Raw genomic sequence first — 17391 nt, forward strand, 5'->3', positions numbered from 1 at the left:
CTTAATAACAGGAGATAAGTAGATGTTACAATTAGTGCAATATGCTGTATGTATAGCTTTATTAATCATCAATATGTAAACAAAACTATAGGTAAACTATTTCAATAAAATTTACTAATTTTAATTATTGAATGTTTTATTTTGCTCCCTCTTGTTTAATATTTCTTGCTGATTTCCGTGTTTGAAACACGGGTATTGTAATTCTTAGATATCAGTTAGTTAGTTAGTCAGTCAGTTACTTAGTTCAAATGGCACCTTGAAGCATTAAAAATTGTCAGTAACACTATTTTTTTTTAAATAGACAAAAAAAATCCTTGAATAACTTCGGAATCCAAGTAACGCTAGTAACTAGAACAAGCGAGTGTGAGCAAGCGAGATTATCTAATATATCTTAGATCTCACTTGCTCACACGAAGTAATAAAATTGCTAGTCAATAACTTTCAAAGGAACCACTACCTATGTTAGGGTCGTGTGCAGAAAAATTTTCAACCTCATTGAAATGACATAAGTCTGGCAGTCGCAGGCTTCCCTCTATAGGCAAATCTTATGCAAATAATGAGAGACGACGATATCTCGATCGACAATTATCGGGCCCAGTTCGGCAATCGTTGATTACCGTCTCTTTCTGTTTTGTTATGTTATATGTCATAGAATAATAAACTGTTTTACTTAGTAATCATTGGTTTTAAAGACCGTATTCATTTGATGGAAAATTTATTCTTTTTAAATATGCATGTGTGTGTGTGTCTAGTGGAACCACAGTGCACGCTATTTTAACCCGTAAGAATTTTAAAACTATGACTGCAGATATGAACGCGATCGTACATAACTTCGAATAGTCATTGGTACATAGCCGGGGTGGGATTTGCCTTCTATTCGCATCACGCATTTTAACCGGGCGTCTTACCTATTCCGTACTTACTTAGACGTTCTCCTTAATTTCATCACATACTTACTTACAACTAAAAATCCTTGTTACCATGTACTGACGCTGCCGACGCATGAGTGCGTGTTGTGTGGGAGTGTAAATGATTAAATAACAAAACATTTATTAATCTTGTTGATACTCCTTCAATCTTCTTTCTTCTTCCAGTGCTAGAAACATCAGCCATCTCTTTCCCTCTTGTGGCAAGAGAGCGAGACAGACCGAATATGTCAGGTTGACCATTGACCAGAAACAAGAAACCTTTTATTTTGGCGGTTGCAATTTTTTTTAACAGCATTTTTTTACAAAAACAAAAAACTCAAAGCCACAAGTCGTTTTTTTCTTGTGTTACAAAATCTTTAGTGCTAAACAACCGCCTTAAAAATATGCACTGACTTTTAAAAATATCTTTTCTCGCGCCATCTTGTAGTTGAACTTTTTTTTTTCGGCGCGTATATATTTTTTTATTTATTCATCCTTTTTACAAGATTAACAACTAAGTCAGTAACACATTATACTAAAATTAAGACTAATTAATAATAATAATGTACAAATATATCAATAAAACAAAAGGACAAAAAACAGTCCCAACTATTTTGGATTTTAATTAAGTATGTATTGAACGAAAAACTTCTTTTTAAAATACAATTCCATCCAAAATAATTAAGATCACATAATTCTAAATTAAAGTTAATTTTCTGAAGGTATATACAAACAAACGAAGGAATATTACGATAATATTACAATTAAAACGCTATATCTCTTTGACTATACCATTCACATGTGCACACCGAGCTAGCATTTTTTTTTCGAATCACTAAAAACATGTCCAAGTCATAAACAAAATGATAATTTAAAATAACTTTTGATATTTGACAATATTGAATTGTTTTAATATAATTTTGTGCACTATTACAACCAATCACGACGAGTTCTTTGAAAACGCGCAACCTGATTGGCCAATCCTTTCGAGACGCTTCTTTTTAAATTTTTCACGTTATATTTTGCAATATGCAACCATTACTTGATAAGAACATTTTAATGTAATTTGTAATAAGAATCAACAATTATTAAGTTAAATATTAGTATATAAAGCGGTAGTTCTATCGATTAATTCGCTTCAAACCTTAGTACGGATACGTAAGTCAAATTTTTAAATGGCTACACCTACAAAGGCCTATGCTATATGTGTATAAGATATAGTATGTGGCAGTCTATTCAATTACAATTTCTCGTTATCTTATAAATCTATAAGGGCATAGGAAATAAAAAAAAAATATATAAAATTTACCGTAAAATTAGTGACCAAATTTATATTTAATGTGACTCGATCCTCAGCCCATCTACCATCTCACTCTACTTTATAACGATTTACACGAGTGTGAGCGAGATGATGATGCTAGCGGTTCCTTTTTCCGAGGATTTAAAAGGATAACGGAGTTAGTTTAAGCGAATTTTTGGTATAAGTGCAAAATCATTAGTAAAAAATATATTATTTTTGTATAATCGGTAAAGAAAATCTAATACATTTTAAATAACAAGATAACTCGGACTTTATTATGGCAAAATCTTTATAATTAAGACTTTTATTTTAAATGTTACGACTACGATTAGGTTCTAAACCAATTAAAGATATCTCATTCACTCTAACGGATTTGACTTAGGACAAAATTCTTCAAAATTTATCGTTAAATGATGATTTTAAAAGCGAAACCTAAAATATCGTGTTGTCTCTGTCACTAATATGCATAATGCAAATGGATAATATTAAAAATACTCGTGCGCATAAAATTCAGTTATTGTATAAAAACTTGTAAGTAGGTAGCGAATAAACGCTTTATTTAAGAATTCAAATACAACCGCATTTTAAAACATAAAAACTCTTTAAGAGAAGCACTTTTTCTATGACTCGGTCGATAATTCAAAGAATTGAGAGATACCCTGTTTAGCAAAGTTTAAATATATAATATTTTGGCGATGTTATAAGTCTCAGTTGAATGTCTTTTTTTTCTACTCTTTCCTAGATATTTTTTTTTGCTATTTCAAAGATATTCTGATTTTCCCTAATGAGGATAATGATAAATGACGGTATATATGATAATAATGATGAAAAATATCTAGGAAAGAGTAGAATAAAAAAATACAACAGAGACATATAATCGACAAAAAAAATTGCCGCATAGCCTTGTTTAAAATTAATTGTATGTAAAATGTATGTTGGCGGAACACAATTTTTGCTTTACCTGAGTTTGGAAAGCGCAGCTTGCACTAAATTCTTTTTCATCAACTTAAAGAGATAACTCTTGTCGGTGGAGTTAAGTGGAGATTCCTACATTCATCACTTTTCTCTGCTATTTTTTTTTTTATTTGTTGGTATGTTGTAAAGTTTACTTTTCGCTTTATTAGATTAAAATATTTCACTCTCCGTCTTCCTCTACCTCATTTTCCACTATATTACTACATATATCCTTATTCACATACTAAAATCTTAAATATTTAAATATCCTCAATAGGCTTGTATAAGTGTTAATTTTATGGTTTAATATTTTAATGTATGCAACTAATGTGAATCCCGTTTTTCTTGTGGAATACGACCCAGATGTGATTCTATTAAAAAAAATCTTTTTTAAATTATATTTGCTTTGTTGTATTCTGTTATGTATAATAATAAATTAATAAAAATAACAGCGTCGTTATAGTTATATTGTGCACGTTCTGTTACAAACTGACAAACATAGACATGGCATTCCTTTAAATGTTTCATCTATTTTTTAGCTTCTTCACAAGAGTTAGATAATGCTTTCAGAATTAAATCCGACATTGTACTTTTAAAAAGTTTGAACAAAATAAATCAACTAAGTCAGAAAACAAAAAAAAAAAACTAATTTAAAAATACCCTCATTTCAATTATCGACCGAGAAAATTAACTCCGTTTTACGCCTTATTTATACTATTTCTACACACGTTTGACTAAAACTGAAGCTACCTTAGCATTATTTACACGCAAAAATAAAAAAAAACTGTACGTACCTACTCATGTTATTTCAATTTATTATTGAATGACTCTCGTGAATATCGCATGACATGCGGGCATGTCGTAGTTACAAAAGAGGAAGTATTGGTGTGAAGTACCGTGTGGTTCCTGGATGTCCGTTTTCATGGATGTCGTGAAAAGCGACTAAGGGATTGGCTTGTAAGCTGGGGATTCTGCATTTAGGCGATAAGCTAGTAACCTGTCACAATTTGAATATTAATCACAATAAAGATGATTTGATTTGAAAAATCTTGCGTTAAATACTGACCAATCTAATGATATACCAGCCAAAAATACTGGACGTAGGAAACATGTAATTTGGAAATTTTGAAGTGTAGGGGAGAGTTAAATATGTTTCTTGTATAAATCTTGTTCCAACGGGAATTTATTGGTTTAGTCGATACTGCTAAAACGATTTTAAAGATATTTAAATATCAGTAATATTGTACTTTACAGCATCAACTTTTTATTTAATATTACTCGTTGTCAATTATATTGATGCAATTCTCATATGATAAGAATATCATTAGTATTGATTCCAGAAAATATAGAAAGTATCGCAAATATATAATCGGAACGATTCATTTTATTTATTTATTTATGTTCTCAAAATTATATACAGGTGAATTTAATACAGTAATTCTACAGTATAACTAAAAACTTTTGTTACAAAGGTATTATTCTTCGTACGTGACCGGTTACGAGGAAAGATCATCCTACATTCCTCATTGGCAACTAGAGTTACCAATAGTTTAAAATTTCCAAAAAAGAAAAAAAATTGTATCTTTTTGCAAAGAGCAAGACAAAAACTGACGCTCCGAAATAAATGATAAAAAGCTAGAATGACATTGTTTATGTTATTTTCGCAACAAGACCTACTGAACTTATTTAGATGAAAATGAATCTTCACAATAACATAGCTTTTCATCAGAATAACACATAGGTCAAAATTTAAACGAACGAAAAGCAGCGAGCGGAATCTTGTAGAGGAAACAATGAGAAATCTTATCTGATTTAACATCTAATCTATCTTAAATATAGACCATAGAAAATTATTACTATTATTGCCATTATTAAGGTTGTGACTTGTCGGGACCGACTGTTCATGTTGCAAAATATATTTTGACTAGCTACGCACCCAGGATTTGCACTTGTATCTTTTATAGATATTAAACCTTCCTCAGAGAACAAAATCCGTCTCGACAACTTTCCGAGACAAGTGCATATATAGAAACAGAGAAATAAAGAGGGACTTTATAATATGTAGTGATGGTAAATTGAAAAGGGTTAACCGTTTCGATGGGAGAGATAGAGTGAGCGGAAAAGAGAGAAGAGTGGATAGAGATTGAGAGTGAAAGGAAAAAAGTGCACTAAAGAACTTTAATTTCATTTCATGTTCATTTTTTTATTATTCAGATATCATAATCCACTTTGTAAGTAATATAGAAAACTTTCAGTAAATCTATTATTTTAAGTTTAATTTTTTTTACCCTGATTGGCATTTTTTGCGCCTATATAACGTCAATTTAGAATTTGAGACAAAACCTGTTATGGAGTTATTTGCTATCATTGTTTGACAAAGCGTGTTACTGATTAGTTGCTTATAAAATTAACCGTCTTTTCTTGTAGGCAATTTGGGAAGAGATAAAAATTTTATGGTTATCCTTAATTTCTATTTGATGTTATTAGAAAACAGACAGACGTGAACCGATTAGAAACACATAATGAGCTGTCAAACTTGGAAATAAATAGTGAAAGGTTAACACTGATTTCTGTTTTTCTTAAAAATGTCTGTCGGAACTTTCATTTCGTACTTCGGTGGGAGAGGAAGTGAGACATAGAAGGGAGAAAGAGAGCGAGGAAGTCGGCTCAAGAGTCGTTGAGTTTAACAATTTTGCAACACTTTTCATTATTTAACAATTTTTTAATTTTGCAACACGATATGTTAACAATCCCGATTTTAAAAAATTGGTGTTTCTTTTCGTCTTACTACTTTCGTCCATCGTATGACACTTGGGATATGAAAAATTGTATATCCTCCGAAATTACACATTTAACGAACAAATTTCTAGAATTCTCTAATAATTAAATAATATTCAAAATAGCCACTTGCCAGAATCGTCTGTAGTTAAGATATTAATTCAATGTTTTTGTTATGATAAGGCTGCATTTGTACTTTTTTTTTATAGTTATATATCCAAACCTCTTACATGAAGGGGTAGACAGAAACTACTACATTGCCACGATACCTGCATACTGCTTTCGTTGAAGATTTAAATCTATGCACGAGTCCGAAGATACGGTAGCTTGTAAAAAGACGGACCGATTAAGATGCGGTTTACGCTAAACAATAGCCTCGCCATTCAGAAACTGGCAAGTGAACGTTTGTGTAACGGAATTTAATATATATATATATACGCAACATTACGAGCTTAATATAGTGGTCGTTTCACAAAAAATGTATATATAGATATATATATATTGCTATATGTTCATTTCTATATCTAATTTCATAAGAATCTATGGTCTAGGAACTTTTATACGTCGTTATTGTATGACTAAAAGCATAAATGTTTTACGCGGCAATTTCAAAGTGAATCTATGGATTTTTATTTTTTTAATTTAGTCTGTTTCGTGATATATTTCGCATTTGAGATAATTTACGCTTAAAGAAATTTTATTTATGGTTAGTAGAAATGTCAATTTGATGGTGTTGACGGGAATGCTTTTATATTGACAAATTCAAAACACATTTCCTTTTTTTTATATTTGAAGTAACATTTAAGTTATACAAGGGCCCGCCAAATTAGCGTAAATTTTGCGTGCATTTTTTATAGTTTTAATTGTCGAAAAAAAAAACATATTTTATTAAAACAACACATAAAATCCGATCGTTTTTGTCGCACTGTCAACCTACCAAAGAAGTTCTACCTGATAGATTATTTCCGGAAACTCTATATAGGTATTTTTTGCTCAATGTATCATACCTGACAATTTTTTTAGAATATAAACCGGGACGCATGAATGCATCATCTTTTCGTGAAAATAATAAAAGCAAATATAATCTTCTTAACGATAAAATGCGGCAAAGGACTTGTCCCGGAAATATAGTTCTGAAAATGCAACAGTAAAAAATTAATGTCTGTTACATCGTGAAATAAAAAATCTTTAAGTAAAATTTTTTTGGATTTCTCCCTACCACACACTTGACAATTTAAGATAAACAATTCCTCCCTATTTCATTTTATAGAACATAAAAGTTTCGACAGAATTTCTCCAAAAAAGTCATCCCACATTTCCGACAAACCTAACAACAAAACGCAACACTTTCAATTTCCACATTTTCCACCAAACTAAAAGTTTATTCTCAAAGCACAACAAAAAAAAAAAAAAATTTCCCCACACACATTTCCCCAAATCAAAGTTCTCGAATCCACATTTTTTTTGACAGACAAGTTCTCGATTCCACACTTTTTTTTTTCTTTTTTCTTTTTCCCGCTTCCATCCACAACAACAGCCTCGCGCTAGCCGCGCAGCCTGCGCTGCGGGCGGGCGGCGGGCGGGCGGGCCGCGGGTCAACGCCGCCACGAGCGGTCCTCCGCGTCTTCGTCTTCTTCCTCGTCGAAGCGGAGGAGAGCGTCTTCTGATCCCGCTTGGGTTTGCTGCGGATCGCGAAATATATAATGAATAAATATATGGGACAGTGTCGTGTGGTTCCCGGCACCATTAGAAACAAAGAATAGGACCACTCCGTCTCTTTCCCATGTATGGCGTAAAAGGCGACTAAGGGATAGGCTTATAAACTTGGGATTCTTCTTTTAGGCGATGAGCCAGCAACCTGTCACTATTTGAATCTCAATTCTAATATAATGGGAATAAATTATAATTCCCAGCTATAAAAACCACTAGCTGTGCCCGCGACTCCGTCCACGTGGAATAGTTATTTTGGGCATCATTGAAGCCTTAAGCCCTCAAGGGTGAATAATTCCCCCCGTTTTTTCAATTTTCCATTATTTATTCGCTCCTAATAGTTACAGCGTGATGTCATATAGCCTAAAGCCTTCCTCTACACTTGGTCTATTAAACACAAAAATAATTTTTCAATTCGAACCAGTAGTTCCTGAGATTAGCGCGTTCAAACAAACAAACAAACTCTTCAGCTTTATAATATACATACATACATAAAATCACGCCTCTTTCCCGGAGGGGTAGGCAGAGACTACCTCTTTCCACTTGCCACGATCTCTGCATACTTTCTTCGCTTCATCCACATTCATAACTCTCTTCATGCAAGCTCGGCGGTTTCGGGTACTCTTGACCTGACCCTTTACCAGGACGTCCTTAATTTGATCAAGATACGTTCGTCTAGGTCTTCCCACTCCGACCTTTCCCTCCACACCCTCCATGTATATCTGCTTAGTCAACCTGCTTTCATTCATCCTCTCCACATGACCGAACCATCTCAACATACCCTTTTCTATTCCTGTAACTACATCTTCTTTCACATCACAACATTCCCTTATCACGCAGTTCCTTATCCGGTCAGTCAATTTCACACCCATCATACTCCTTAACGCTCTCATTTCCACCGCATTTATTCTGCTTTCGTCATTCGTGCTTCTTTTGCCATACCCAACTTTCACTCCCATACTTTTATCGGATTGATTAGATTAATCGTTGTATTTACCGTGAACTCGCTGAGCACCTTATCTGGTATCTTTGTCTTGTTTATCCTCTCAAACTTCTTCATGATGGTCAACGCTTTGTCGATTTTCCCTTGGGATACCAACAATCTTTATAATATCAGTATAGACAAGTCACACTCACCTCAACCTCCTTAGTCTCTTTAGTGGTGGTATCACCGTTGGTGTTCTGCGGGCGATCCGCCGCGGGCGCCGGCAGTTTGGCGTTCAATACCCACGTTATCTGTAAATTGTTATCATTTAAAAGGGATCCCTTTCATTCGACTAATTTTTTTTTTGTCCTATTTTATTTTGGCATAACGAGTAACGCCAAAAACTATTATGACAAAAAATAGTATGTATTTTTTGTCATAATAGTTTTTGGCATAATTTAGTTTTGGCATACTATTTCAATAGGCATAAATATAGTTTAGACTAATTTATTTTTTGCGCGGAGCAGATGTAGTGTAATGCGCTATAAGGCGAGTACTTCTTAGGTTAGGTTAGGTTAAGTTATGCTAATAGTAGGTATGCTTAAAGAAATATGCCTAAAAGTTATGCCAAATAATATTATGCGTAACAATTATTAGGCTAAACAATTATATGTATACCATGTAAAATTATGACACAAAATTTTATGCTAATAGTTAGTGAACTGATTTAAAATTATTTGAACTAAAAGCGGACAATCTTCCACTTGGCTTTAGTCCAGGTTGCATCCTCACCACTCTGATGAAGAAGCCTAGAGAAGATTAAAAAAAAAAGAGTGACATTGAGTGTGAGAAAATACAATGCAAAAAACAATTGGACCACTCCATCTCTTTCCCACGGACGTCGTAGGCGTCTACGGCGACTAAGTAACCTGTCACTATTTGAATCTCAATTCTATCATTGAGCCAAATAGCTGAACGTGGCCATTCAGTCTTTACAAGACTGTTGGCTCTGTCTACCCCGCAAGGGATATAGACGTGACCATATGTATGACGTGTATGTTGAATTTAAAGTGGACACTCTTCCACCTGTCTTTAGTCCCGGTTGCATCCATCACCACTCTGATGAAGAAGCCTAGAGGAGATTAAAAAAAAAAAAGAGTGACACTGTGTGTGAGAAAATACAATACTTACAAAAAAGAATAGGACCTATCCATCTCTTTCCCGTGGATGTCGTAAAAGGCGACTAAGCTATCATACTATCATTGAGCCGGAGCCGATTGAAACAGCTGAACGTGGCCTATCAGTCTTTTCAAGACTGCTGGCTCTGTCTACCCCGCAAGGGATATAGACGTGACCATGTGTGTGTGTGTGTGTGTGTATTGAGTGTGAGAGAGACGGAGAGAGTGACTCACAGACAGAGTCCTGTCGTTGTAATGTTTCCCGGCGACGGCCGCGTGCTCGGCGTGGGCGCGGGTGTCGTAGATCACTGTCAGCTCGGGCACTGACAGGTTGACATCCTTGTGGGTGATCGTGCCGAATTGCTGGAACAAACAAGAGAAGAGAGTGTTAACATTCATTTATTTATTTATTTAACCTTTATTGTACAAAATACAATTGTAAAAGCACAATGGGTGGACTTAATGCTAAGTGCATTATCTAACAGTCAACCTTTGGGTCAAACAGAGAATTTTAGGTGGATGCAAAATAAAGGGAAGCAGAACATAAATTATTTAAGCTCAACCCCATTTAAAAGTTCTCTGTCAGACGCAATGGTTGACTGGTAGATAATGCTTAATTAGTTGTACATTCATTCATGTTTTTTTTTTATATATAGACAATGTGCATAAGTCCACGATTTAGATTTAAGAGATGCTATATTTGTAAATTGACGTCCGATGAAAATGCTGCAGTGTAGTTTGTTCCGCCGCTTTTTCTACACATGCGCTTTGGCTTTGAAAGCGGTAGTAGTTATAATTAAATTTAAGTTATGTGACATCAATAAGTGATACCTTGTATCCAATTTTGAAAATAAATCTATTCTATTCTTCTGTAGGCAATGACATAAGCAAGTTAATATTTTTTTAGAAATTCGCTCAAGAACTATAAACAGCCAGCCCTATAAAGTAGTCTTCTGTAGTGAATAACTAACTTTGCGACTACACTTCCTACACCTTCTAGCATTAAGTGCTCCAATTGTGCTATACATTTTTATTTTATACAATAAGTTAAAATAAAATTATTTTTCGTAGGATTAATAATAATAGACTGTTTGCTAGAGCGAACTAGGCAAGGTATACCTTAGTAAGTAAAAACTTATTACTATCATCCATTACTTATTGTCACCCACACAAAATGAATCAATATAATAAAAAAATATCTCAATGGAGTGGTTCCCGGCACCAATAGAAAAAATAATAGGTCCACCACTTCGTTTCCAGGCTGATTGAAATTATACATACATAAATAAATCACGGTCTTTCCCGGAGTGGTAGGCAGAGACCACATCCTTCCACTTGCCACGATCCTTACGTATTTCTTTCGCTTCATCCACATTCATAACATTTTTTTTTTAACTACAAATTACTTAAAAATTATTTCTATAGCAAAACAGAAATAGAAATAGTCAAGTAAAATAAAAGTTTACTAACATAGTGTAAGTACCTACTACTAACTTTTCTATGGATTTTGTTGTATGAAAATAAAAGATTTTTATTTTTATTTTATTTAAAACAAACGTTAGCTAAGAAAGAAAATAAATTAAAAAAAAAAAAAAAAAAAAAAAAAACCAGACAGAACGCTCTGCGTTCAATAAACAAATTGTTCAACTCACAGAGAAGTGGTTCACCAGCGCGTCCAGCTCGTCGGCCTCGAACCCGGAGACGAGCAGCGCCCGCGGCCGCCTGTCCACCGACTGGTTCATGCTGGGCACGAACTGCTTCTGCTGCAGCGACGGTCTGACGTACGTGTTCGGGTTGAAACGGCCGCCCCTGATGACGTCACATAGTGGTGTTCAGTGTATTTAGAAAATTTTAATGAATCGAACTAAATTAAATGTAAAAATATTCATTTACAATTAAATTACAAGACTTGGGAATTATTTTTTCAAGCGATGGGCTAGCAACCTGTCACTGTTTGAATCTCAATTCATCATTAAGCCAAACAGCTGAACGTGGCCTATTAGTCTTTTTAAGACAGTTGGCTGTATCTACCTCGCAAGGCATATAGACGTGACTATATGTATGTATTAAATTACATAGGATAACGATGACATCTGCAACAGTTATTTAACTGTGTCGCCGGTGTCAACGCCCACCTCCAGAAAACATTTAATATAATATCCTGCGACTCTATCTCAGAATATAACGCCCACCTCCAGAAATCATTTAATATAATATCCTGCGACTCTATCTCAGAATATTACAGTCATTTTGTGACAAAATTCTGATAAATTTCCGTTACTATTTTGACGAAAATTTTTGCTGACGATGAGTTGGAAAATAATCGAGACCACAAAATAACTCTCAAAAACATTCTTACCTAAGTTTTCTCTTCACAATACGATAGCTTGAAAGAAAAATTGCATTCGGTAATAAAAATAATATGTCACGTTACTTACATAAAAGTGCTTGTACCTAGAGTGAAGATTTTTCAAAAATATAATTTAAGCCAGATACAAGTATAACCATGTTTTTTAAGTCACATCGATGTATAACGATGTGTTCAAGTCTTAATTTTTTTTGTACGACGCGAAAATATTTGAGCCAATCAGAGCGCTGCATTTGAAACCGCAAACTAAACTGCCCGCTATTGGACTACGATTGTTAGCAGGAGACATTTTGTTTCATGGATTTTAAGTTTATAATACTCGTGATAAGGTCGTTATTTTATCTAGTTTTCATTCGGTTTTATTTGGCGGTAGGTTGCACCTTTGACGTGACTTATGAACGTGGTATTACTGTATCAATTTATAATCCGTTTCAATGAAGAAAAGACATTTAAAATGGCATCGAATAATTGCAGTGACAGATCGCGGGGTAAGCAATAAACATAATGTTAATATTAAAAAGCTGAAGAGTTTGTTTCTTTGTTTGTTTCAACGCGCTAATCTCAGGAACTACTTGTTCGAATTGAAAAAATATTTTTGCGTTGAATAGACTATTTATCGAGGAAGGCTTTAGGCTATATAACATCACGCTGCAACTATAAGGAGCATATAATGGAAGGGCTTCAATGATGCCCAAAATAACTATTCCACGCGGACGAAGTCGCGGGCACAGCTAGTTGAATATATTTACAGTAAAACAATATTAGACGATGCAGAAACAGTAATTGAGTAAGCATTTGGAAAAAGAAAACAATGACAACAAAACATGCGAAACAACAAATTTACAAAAAAATACAACAATGTGTGTGTTAAAGACAGCAATAGTTTGCAAGTGAGATGTCATCATTTCGGCCGCCATTTTGAATAAGTTTCTTTATTTAAAACGGGTTATACTTTACAAGTGAGAGGTCATCATTTCGGCGGCCATTTTGAATTCGATTCTTTATTTAAAACGGGTTATACTTAAAACTGTATCAAGACTGCTTTAAATAAATCAACTCACCTGGAGTAAGTTTTTCTGCTCAGCGGCAAGGTCGGGAAGTTAACAGCCATCTGCCTTCTAAGCTCGGCAATCTTCTTCAGCAGTTCTGTCACGTCTTGGCCTTCCTGTTAAAAATTAATTACAATATTTTATAAGTATTGTAAGTGAAAATGATGCAGTGTAGTTTGTTCCGTCGCTTCGTCTACACTTACGCTTTGGCGTAGGCGTTTTTTTCCATTGGTGCCGGGAACCACACGATATAATCATAATATATATATATATATATATATATAGAATTATTGTGACTATATATATATTTATTCACGTCATGTCCGGACCATCCAAATAAAATTATTATACTATAAAAAAAAATTATAATAATTTAAATCTCATATAAATAAATTAATCTGAACAATGTGTTCTCTCGCCCACATTTAATTCTAAGTTTGGATATTTGTGAAGTTGACGTTGAAGAAAACGCTGCAGTGCATTTTGTTACCGCTTCTTCTGCACCGACGCCTTGAAAGCGGCAGTAAACTTAGTTTTAAGTAATTTACTTGACGTCAACCAATGTTGTGAAACCAAAAAAATTTTGAATATTATAAAGCGATATGATAGTATCCTATAATAATGAATAAAAATTTTAAATTTAAATAGATCCCCTTAAGACACTAACCTGCTGTTTCGTGAACAGATCCAGTTCAGCATCGAGGATCTCCTTCTCGGCCTCCATTCGAGTTTTGGGTTTTTTCGTCTGCGGACAAACATACACTTGTTATGTTACACACACGCTATTTACAAAGATTCTAGTTACATTATGATGAAAGCACTTGGGCAAATAAATAAATAAATATATACACGGGACAAATAACACAGATCGAGTTAGCCTCGAAGTAAGTTGGAGACTTGTGTTACGAGACATATTATTATAACTCAACGATACTATCACTACATAGTATAAAACAAAGTCGCTATTTTAGTCCGTTTGTCTGTATGCTTAAATCTTTAAAATTACGCAACGGATTTTGATGCGGTTTTTTGTAACAGGTAGAGTGATTCAAGAGGAAGGTTTTTATGTATAATAACATTTATAATTTTGCACCCGTGCGAAGCCGGGGCGGGTAGACTCGTAGATATTTGCCTGCGGTCATATTTGTTTACCGCGCTGTGTTGCTACAAACTGTGGTCGTAGAAGACGATTAAAGTATAAAAAAAGCAAACTAACAATCAGTGCGTCTTAATGCACAAAGGTCATGTCCATTGGACAACATGCCCTTTAAAAATGGTCTAATATTTTCATAGCATTGTATCATTTATATGCTTTGAAAGGAGCCACGACCTAATAAAAAAAAAGAATATGGAATGCATCGTATGTCATTATGGGAGAGAGAGAGAGAGAGAGAGAGAGAGAGAGAGAAAGAAAGAGAGCAGAAGATAACACGATGATTATCTATCTATACTAATATAATAAAGCTGAAGAGTTTGTTTGTTTGAACGCGCTAATCTCAGGAACTACTGGTTCGAATTGAAAAATATCTTTACCTTATATACTTTTCAAATATGCTATGGATATACAAAGCAAATATGTACATACGATCTACTATGATAATGGATGACTATGTTGATGACTTAATTAATACACTATTTATTACCAGAAAACATACATACAAACGCGCCTGACTTCCATTGGGGTAGGCAGAGACTTTGGAATTTCCACTTGCTACGATCCTTACAGAACTCTCCCGATTCCTCCACACTCATTACTCTTTTCATGCATATCCGACGATTACTGGTACTCCTAACATACATCACTACATAGTATAAAACAAAGTCGCTATTTTAGTCTGTTTGTCTGTATGCTTAAATCTTCAAAATTACGCAACGGATTTTGATGCGGTTTTTTGTAACACGTAGAGTGATTCAAGAGGAAGGTTTTTATGTATAATAAAATTTATAATTTTGCACCCGTGCGAAGCCGGGGCGGGTCGCTAGTACATAATAAAATATATAATAAATAAATCACGCAATATCCTCGGGGGGTAGACAGAGACCACATCTATCCACTTGCCACGATCCCTGCATACTTCTTTCGCTTCATCCACATTCATATCTCTCCTCATGCAAGCTCGGCGGTTTCGGGTACTCTCGACCTGACTTCTTTTTGGGTACTCTCAACATGTCCTTTTAAAGAAATTCGAAATTTGGCCATTAAATGTTAGACAAGGCCGGCCCTGTTCCACTTTTACAGTCAGCTCAGCCTTATAAATATATTTCGTTAGTCAACGTTATACACCAGAAAACATTATGTGAGTTATAACACGGCAAAAAATAATCCAACAACCCATTATATTTACATACATACATACATATGGTCACGTCTAGTTCCCTTGCGGGGTAGACAGAGCCAACAGACTAAATGGCCACGTTCAGCTATTTGGCTTAATGATAGAATTGAGATTCAAATAGTGACAGGTTGCTAGCCCATCGCCTAAAAGGAATCCAAGTTTGTAAACCCCTATCCCTTAGTCGCCTTTTACGACATCGATGGGAAAGAGATGGAGAGGTCCTATTCTTTTTTGTATTGGTGCCGGGAACCACACGGCACTATATTTCCCATTAAAATTCTGTCCCTGGAGAAAACCTCAGGGCTAAAAAATGACCACCATCCTGAGTCAGGTTGCATCTTCACCTCTCTGGAGAGGAGCCCGGGGTGTGCCCTTGACCATGGACCCTGGATTGGGTGAGTCAGGTTTTTACACGAAGCGACTCCCGTCTGACCTCCGCAACCTTTGCAGGGGAACCTGACCCGTATTGGATATGCAGGTTTCCTCACCACATTATCCCTCACTTTTAAAATTATAAAGAATGAGACTCTACATCAAGTTGTGTCATGTCCGTAAATGTATGAAAAATTACATGGTAGGTAAGTTCAGTGGATATGACGTGAAAGACGTAAAAACAAACACACTTACACTATTATAATATTAGTAACTATGGATTAACTATATTAACAAGGTGTAGTATGACAGATGATTACATACAGAGTGATAATACTGACGAACTAGCGTACGTATGCGCATGCGTGGAACCAATGCTTAATTAAAAATAAGGATAAAATTAAAATATCTATACTAAATAGCGAATCAAAATTCAACACAAGACTATTATATTGGCCTTGTATAAATTGGGCCAAGAGATAATGCAAAAATAAAAATAAAGAAAGGATATAATTTACATGCAAGTAACATATTCAATGTAAGTGATAAATAAGAAATTATAAGACGTTTTTGAAATTAAAATCATACATACACATAATCACGTGTTTATCCCTTGCGGGGTAGACAGGGCCAACAGTCACGAAAAGACTGATAGGCCACGTTCAGCTGTTTGCCTCAATGATAGAATTGAGATTCAAATAGTGACAGGTCACTAGCCCATCGCCTACAGGAGTAATCCCAAGTTTATAAGCCTATTCCTTAGTCGTATTTTTTGACATACACGAGGAAGATATAGAATGGTTATTTTCTAAAGTTTAATTTGGTCAGTTAATAGATTTGTATGGATGTGTTATCCCATTTTGTCTATGTCATATTCCCTTATAGTCTATGTCATAACAAAACATCACAACCGGATGCATAATATCGCACACATGCGCACACGCACGCCTGTACCTGTTCCAGCTGTAACCGAGACATATTGCGCGCCACCGTCTCTCCCTGTCATCACATATTACATTTTGTCATTATTTTTATTACTTTATCGTTATTTTTTTATTACTTTATCATTGTTTTTATGACTTTATCGTTATTTTTATTACTTTATCATTATTTTCTATAACATTTTGTCTCAATATCTCATCTTCGCGTGTTCTGTCACCATTAGACGTTACAATTTAAGGTTAGCTTAATTTTTTTAACAAATTTTACGCTCAAAAATTTTATCAACATTTAAAACAGTTCTGAATTTAAAATGAGAAAAACAAAGCCAAATATTGACACTATTCGGTATAAAATAATTTTAAATCCAATTAATAACGTGGAATTAAAAATATTTTTAATTTATTGTTATGAAAATTAAAAACGTTTGTTTTTTTAAGTGAAATATTAATATAATAGTAATAAAAAATCTGTACGACATCATATTTATCGCTTTATCGTTTTACTTTTTTTTAAAACAAAACAACAATCTATTATATTTTAACCCCCGACGAACAAACGAAGGGGTGTTGTT

At 34.3% G+C, this 17391-nt stretch overlaps 1 protein-coding gene across 3 annotated transcripts in view; it reads right to left on the minus strand.

The window, feature by feature from the left end:
- Positions 1–1194: 1194 nt before the first annotated feature.
- The window catches only part of LOC106131010 (RNA-binding protein 26), a 45263-nt gene continuing 29066 nt past the window's right edge, over positions 1195–17391 (minus strand). For 2 of the 3 annotated variants that reach the window (XM_060952959.1, XM_060952960.1), the window contains exons 18-24: positions 16833–16877; positions 13838–13915; positions 13183–13286; positions 11406–11562; positions 9988–10116; positions 8788–8886; positions 1195–7622 (exon numbers count right to left, since the gene is read on the minus strand). In XM_060952959.1, the coding sequence (XP_060808942.1) occupies positions 7536–7622; positions 8788–8886; positions 9988–10116; positions 11406–11562; positions 13183–13286; positions 13838–13915; positions 16833–16877 (699 nt within the window). In that variant the 3' untranslated portion in view covers positions 1195–7535. The remainder of the gene's footprint in view (positions 7623–8787; positions 8887–9987; positions 10117–11405; positions 11563–13182; positions 13287–13837; positions 13916–16832; positions 16878–17391) is intronic. The other variant, XM_060952961.1, reaches the window with a different exon arrangement.

This window comes from Amyelois transitella, chromosome 30 (assembly GCF_032362555.1).
Source record: "Amyelois transitella isolate CPQ chromosome 30, ilAmyTran1.1, whole genome shotgun sequence".
NCBI lineage: Eukaryota > Metazoa > Arthropoda > Insecta > Lepidoptera > Pyralidae > Amyelois > Amyelois transitella.